The sequence below is a fragment of the Corapipo altera genome, unplaced genomic scaffold (assembly GCF_003945725.1).
Source record: "Corapipo altera isolate COAL_440 unplaced genomic scaffold, ASM394572v1 61305, whole genome shotgun sequence".
In the NCBI taxonomy this organism is placed as follows: Eukaryota; Metazoa; Chordata; class Aves; order Passeriformes; family Pipridae; genus Corapipo; species Corapipo altera.
The window spans coordinates 6,932,254-6,938,934 of NW_020884909.1; the positions used below are offsets into that span (position 1 = coordinate 6,932,254).

General features: G+C 37.5%; 1 protein-coding gene across 1 annotated transcript in view; it reads right to left on the reverse strand.

Annotated features, from left to right (window-relative positions):
- Nucleotides 1-3,713: 3,713 nt before the first annotated feature.
- The window catches only part of LRRC2 (leucine rich repeat containing 2), a 61,873-nt gene continuing 58,905 nt past the window's right edge, over nt 3,714-6,681 (reverse strand). Inside the window, exons 7-8 of the mRNA XM_027652996.1 lie at nt 5,421-5,564; nt 3,714-4,440 (exon numbers count right to left, since the gene is read on the reverse strand). Coding sequence (XP_027508797.1) covers nt 4,391-4,440; nt 5,421-5,564 — 194 coding nt within the window. The 3' untranslated portion in view covers nt 3,714-4,390. The remainder of the gene's footprint in view (nt 4,441-5,420; nt 5,565-6,681) is intronic.

The window sequence follows — 6,681 nt, forward strand, 5'->3', positions numbered from 1 at the left end:
AGCCATGTTTTCTTCGGCATTCTTGGAGAGTGTCTCATTATTCCTCCCAGGTTACCTTCACCTGCAGGTATACCTTCTGCATGCTTTTTTTTTTCCTCCTAGAATTTTGACAGGAGCTCATTGCTCATCCCCACAGGTCTCTCTGAGTTTTTACTTGACTTCTTGCTCGCTGGCATGAACTGCTCTTGAGCTTAGAGAAGGTAATGCTTGGAGACCAATCAACTTTCTTGATACCCTATTTCTTCTAAGACCTTGTCCCATGGGACACTCTCAAGTACGTTCCTGAAGACACCAAAATCTTCTCTCTTAAATCCAGGGTTGTGTTCTTGTTTTGTTCCCTCTTCTCTCAGAATCCCAGTTTCCACCCTCTCTTAGTCACTGCAGCCAAGGTTGCCTTTGACTTTCACACTCCCAGCCAGTCCTTGCTGTTTTGTGAATAAGAGGTGCAGCAGAACACCTCTCCTGGCTGGATTGACAATAATTTTTACAGCAGGAATTTTCCACTTATTTTCACCTGATGTCTTGTCCATCCAGCAGAAATTGGGGTGGCTGAATTCCTCCACAAGACCCACAGCCTGCTAATGTGAGGCTATTTCCAACTGTCTGTTGAAGGTCTGTTTCACTTGCTCGTCCTCATCAGGTGGTTTGTAAGAGGCACCCACTGCAGTATCACCCATATTGGCCTACTCACCAACAAACCCTCTGTTGGCTCCTCATTCATCCCCAAGGAGATCTTCATGCATTCCATCTATTCTCTCACATAAAGGACAGCCCAACCTCCTCATGTTTTCAGGCTGTCCTTCCCAAAGAGCCTGAATTCCTCCGTTGCAGCACTCCATCCACAGGGACCATCCCACCACATCCTCCTGATCCCAACAAGGTCACAGTCCTGTAACTGCGCAGCAGTCCTCTAATTCTTTGGGTTTACTCCTCATCCTGGGTGCATTAGTGTGCAAGCACTTCAAAGAGGCAAAAACACAATTACATTTAAAAAAGAAATTAAAGGTTCAATCTCCTTTAGTTCCCTGGTGGCATCAAGTATTTTTCAGTAGTGGTTCCTGAAGATATGCAAAAAATGGAAAAATTGTCTTAAAATTGGACATGGATCTTTGATTATCTAACTGAACCCACCTTCTCTGAATAGACAACAGACATATGACCTGCTCTACCTCTCTGGGGCCAGGGCAGCACCACAACAAACTTGGCATCGACTTATTTTCAAATATTCATCCTGACAGAAAGTTATACAGAAACCACAGGTGAGATATCATTTCAGTTTTTTAAATCAGCAAACACAGAGTAAGAATGAAACACTGAATAACATTTTATCAGCTTAAAGGTCTACAGTATAAGATATTGTTTTTTTGTAAATGTGTTATTTTATGCCATTACATATTACACAGGACCTAAGGCTGACTGAGCCTCAAATTGTCTGCACCTTTGTAAAAAAAATGAAAAAGAAGATGCATTGTTATATATCTAAATTTGAACTTAAACATTGGTTTTGTATAGTCTAAAACCGATTTTCAGTTCTGTAAGCTGATGTTCTTCCTTACAGATCTATTCACGTGGATTTGACAGCTAATTTAATTACTTTATAAATGTCACCATTGATTTTAGGAAAAGGTTGGAAGCATTAATGGAAAATAGAAACTCTGAACACAGCCAAGGCAATATGTCTAAGATGTAATTACATTTTAGATATAAAATGCATCTTTACAAATATTTTGCTGAACATGAAAGAGTTATGTTGCAGCTGGCAACAAGAAAACTGCAAGTTCCAGGGAGCAGTAAGAGACAGTAATGATCTTTTCATATTAATGCCAGTTGGCACATAATGAAAACACCATGCAGATACCCCCTTCACACCAAACAATACCATAGCTGTTAATGGACCAGTGGAGTGAAGAAGAAAGAGAATACAGTCACAGCCGGAATCAGCCCAAGTAGCAGATTCAGCTATTGAAAAGAGAGGAGACTCTTCCTGAACTGCTCAGGGTACAGCAGTCACCCAAGTGGGGCATAACCAGAGTTACGCTGAGTTACAGTTCTTCAATTTATTAGGACCAGTTCAAATGAGGTCTTGAAATCAGGGGAGTAAAAACGCACTTTCCAACCTCCTCCCACCCACTATGAAGCAGGAGCTAATCTGCACTGAAAGAGTGGCACCAAAAAGCACTAATATTGTTAGTAGTTGGTGACTTCTCACTGAGAGGCACGGAAGCACCCATTTGCCATCTGGACAACCACTCTAGAGAGGTTTGCTGTCTGTTGGGGGCTCACATTTGCAATACCACAAAGAGGCTACCAAGCCAGGTAAAACCAGAGGGTTGTTATCCACTCCTGCTCTTTCACACAGAGTCGAATGATGCTGCAAGAAGGAGATTGCAAAACATCAAAAGGGGCTTCACATCCCTCAGAAAGATGTTGATGGGGTTGTAAACACAGGTAGTGTATCCTCTGTGCTCCCAGTTGGAGACTGGGACCCAGGAAGAAGGAGACAAAGGGATCAAGTGAATTATTGACTCAGAGTTTGGGGTTCTATGTTTAAATATCCAACAATTCTGATACTAGAATTTACAGTAGAATTTTTGGGTTTTAACTATGTTTGCATCCGTAGTTTTTTGTAAAGTTACAGCTTCCATAATGTCCATCTCAGTTCTATAAGCACAGAGCTTGTGATTTCCATTCCTATGATTTTCAGTGGATATTAGACTAAGACACAACTCTAGAAATAGAATTTCAAGCAATGTCAAAACAGATGTCTTACAGAAGTTTATTACACCAGTATCAGTACTTAACAAACCAAATGTATAATTTCAATAAAAGAAATTTGGTAGGGTAGTTTCACATAGCCTGATTTCTCTAAGCCCGCTTTGGTTGCCACTGTTTTTTCCTCTTTCATTATCTAACAACAATTTAAAGAATAGTCTTCTATTATTCTAAGATCAATGTCATTTTTTCCTTAGAGTTTTTTTAACGTTCCCTTTAATCATAATTTGTTTGTTTAAGATCTGCTTTAACACCTGGAGACCAATTTGACTGGATTTCATTTGGATAGTAATATAACCGCAGAAGCTTGAAATTGGGATAATAAACATACCTATTCTCTTCTTTTAAAAGATTGAATGCTAGAATGTGAAAAAGAAAACATCAAAAGCAGTATGTTTTTTTCTACATGGAAGTCTGAGGAGCATATCCTTCATTGCTTTGTTTTTTTAAATATGACTGACTTAAGTGGCATTCTACTGCTCAAAGCTGAAAATACCTCATCTATAACAAAAAAAAAGCCCAAGATGTAAAGATCATCTCACTTAACTGCACTCATAAGTTTAGAACCACTTAAATTCTTTAATTTGACTCTAATTAGGGTCTAAATTCTCAAAATCTCATTTTTTTAGATTAAAAAGTATTGATTTATTAGACAAAAAGTACATGTAAAACTAGGTTTCTGAAGGCCTACACTATATACACTTAGATAATTATATATAAACACATTATTAAATAGTAAGCAACATAACTTTTTACCAGCAAACTTATTCTTACACAACTTGGAAAATGCCAATAAATGTCCACAAAATCCTGTAATCTTAAACTGTTAATAGAAGACTTTTATCATCATTCTACTGATAGCATTAGGTCATACTGCTTAGTCCTTAAAATCTTATTTAATACACTAGTACATTATAAGACTGCTTAGCACAGAAGTTTCAATTACATTGGTACTTGAATTTGCAAACAAGTAAAATCTTACAATATGCTGGAAAAAAAAAAAAAAAAACAAAAAAAACAGGAAAACTGCTATAACCTTCTATGCAAAAAGTTGTTGAAACTTTAAAAAGTGAACTTTTTAAAAAAGAAGGACAATTTTCTTGCAGAACAGAAAGTAAATGCAAATAACTATGGGTGTGTTCTCGCTTCGAATATTGTAAATAACTAAATGTGTTATTTGGTCTTAAAAAACCAACAGGTCACATTCATTTTCTAAATTAGTCTATCCCCTTTTATAAAATCAATTCTCTTTATAAGATCGTGTTTTATGTTGCAATGTTTCAACTGTAACACAGAATGTCTTCATCATTCAACTATGCCTGTTTGTATTTTATCAGAGTGAATACTTACTTTCAGCAGGTCTATATGCAAATTAGTGACTGCTGCTGTTGAACTTGAAAATAAATATGTTGACTTAAAATGTGAAACAGCATCTTGTGAAGGCTCTACTGCCCTTTGATTTTATCTGTAGTTAGTGGTAACAACTACAGTAATAAATAAATAATTTGTTATGATTTTTATGTGATTCTGGCCATTTATATTTTCCAGTATTTATTATTCAGGTGGATAAAAAGAGAGTTATTCAGACATCTACTAGAGATTTAGAGGTTTTTGATCTTCAGAGCTGAAGACTGAGCAATACTTTCGTAGTGTAGGAAGGAGTAGACTCTGTGAAAAAAGAAAAAAGAAATACATCTCAGATTTTAGCTATGTAATCCAGCACAAATAAATGAAACCCTTAGCTAGAAACAGCAGGGCTTGGTTTTATTTCAAACGTACTCTACAAATGATCTCTGTGACTTCACTTTAGAAATAGAGAGCATGAACACCCAAGTGCTAAGATTATGGACATTAAGGAACAAAAGTCCAGTATTAGAACATGAAAACTGTTCTGAAGCCACATCCCGTGACCTTTCTTCATATTTCTCTTTTACCAGGTCTCATAGGACCACCGTACAGATCCCTTAAATTAATCCTGCAAGGAGTGGAAAGACATCAAAAGATTCATTCCACTAAAAGTCATAGAGGGTAATCTGGCTCACAGGAAACTCCCTTTGTTTCCTAACATTTTACTAAAGACTCAAGAGATTGACAGTTTCTTAATGATGGTAAATATAAGACAAAGTAGCAAAACAAATTAATATGCAAAGCTTCAGGTGCTATATAATGAAGACAGAAGCAGAGATTTTACTATGATTGTACAGTGGTTAAACAGTTAGTAGTACTCTGATACAGATAATATTATTAAAGAATATTATACCAGTACAAAGAGACTTTCATATATATCCTGTGCCTCTTTTTGAGGAGGAGAAGCCCTTCTTCAGGAATTCAAAATCACTAATGTTAACCCCAAATTAGGTAATTAAATCTGGAGAATAAATAATCTTTGTATACAATATTAATGAATTAAGACTAATGCACATACAAACACACCATTAACTTGGTATACAATATCAAGTGTCCCAATTAGAGCTCAAATTTTTAACAAAATTCATTTGGCATTTTCACTGTTGGTCTTATTCAATACCATAACAGACAACTGTAGTTTAGGAAGATATATTTCTTGGACTCTCAAAAATAAATGTTCCCACCATATGTCTGCATTTATCTCCAAGGCAGCAGGAAGTTTACTGCAGGTTAACACATACCCCTTTCCTTTAGGTCTTCAATGTATGCCTTCATAAACTCTTTCTCAACTTGCTCACGTTCGCGTTCCGTTTCTATAATTTCTTCAGTGTCTTCACATACAATAGTTTCAACAGGACTATTCTTGAGACTCACAAATCTAGACAGAGATCAGCACAAGAATATATGCTACAGGCTGCTGAACATCACTGGTCAACAGGAATGACATTGTAGGAATTGCTACTAGAGCCAGAAGGAGAAGTGTAAAGAACATCAGCTCAGATTTGCATCGCGGCATTGTCAGGATACATCTATTATTGGAAACACAGATTTCAAATGGCACCTTCTCTATACTCCACTTTCCATATAAAAATTATCAGATTTATCCCTTCCTGTCTATCTACATAAATCATTCTCTGTAATAACAGGTATATTTCTTTATTATGAAACTTCTGACGGACTACACTGTAATTTCACATCTACTGATAAGCAGTGCAAACTCCTTCCGAACAATATTGCCTAGCAATCTGGAATTTTGCCAGTATCACTTAGGCAACAATACCTACTTCCATTTTTTGGTTGTTATTATGTTACTTCTCTTTTCCAATACATACCTGGACTTGCATTACATTGTATTTGCAAGTTTCCTAAAGCTACATGCTGCAGGTGAAAAACTAAGTGGTTACATACACAACTTGTGTAATGTCCAAATTAAGTGGACAGTATTCTGAAAATCTGATTTTTGCTCCAAAAAAGGAAAAAACATCAACAGAATTGTTACTTTCAGAAGAACAAATGTTTCACCAAATCGTACAGCTCTCTAAAATCTCATGCATTACTGTGAGGCTGTGATCAGTTGACTTTGGCTGGCCAGGTGTCCACCAAGCATCTCTCTCCCTCTCCTTCTCCTCAGCAAGACAAGAGAAGAATCACAGAACCACAGAATCATAGAATCATAGAATCAGCTGGGTTGGAAGGGACCTCCGAGATCATCAAGTCCAACCCTTGATCCAACCCCACTGTGGTTCCCAGACCATGGCACTGATGCCACATCCAGTCTCAGCTTAAAAACCTCCAGGGATGGAGAATCCACCACTTCCCTGGGCAGCCCATTCCAATGGCTGAGCACCCTCTCTGCAAAGAAATTCTTCCTGATATCCAACCTAAACCTCCCCTGGCACAGCTGAAGACCGAGCCCTCTTGTCTTGCTGATGGTTGCCTGGGAAAAGAGACCAACCCCCAGCTGGCTCCCCCCTCCTGTCAGGGAGTTGCAGAGAGTGAGGA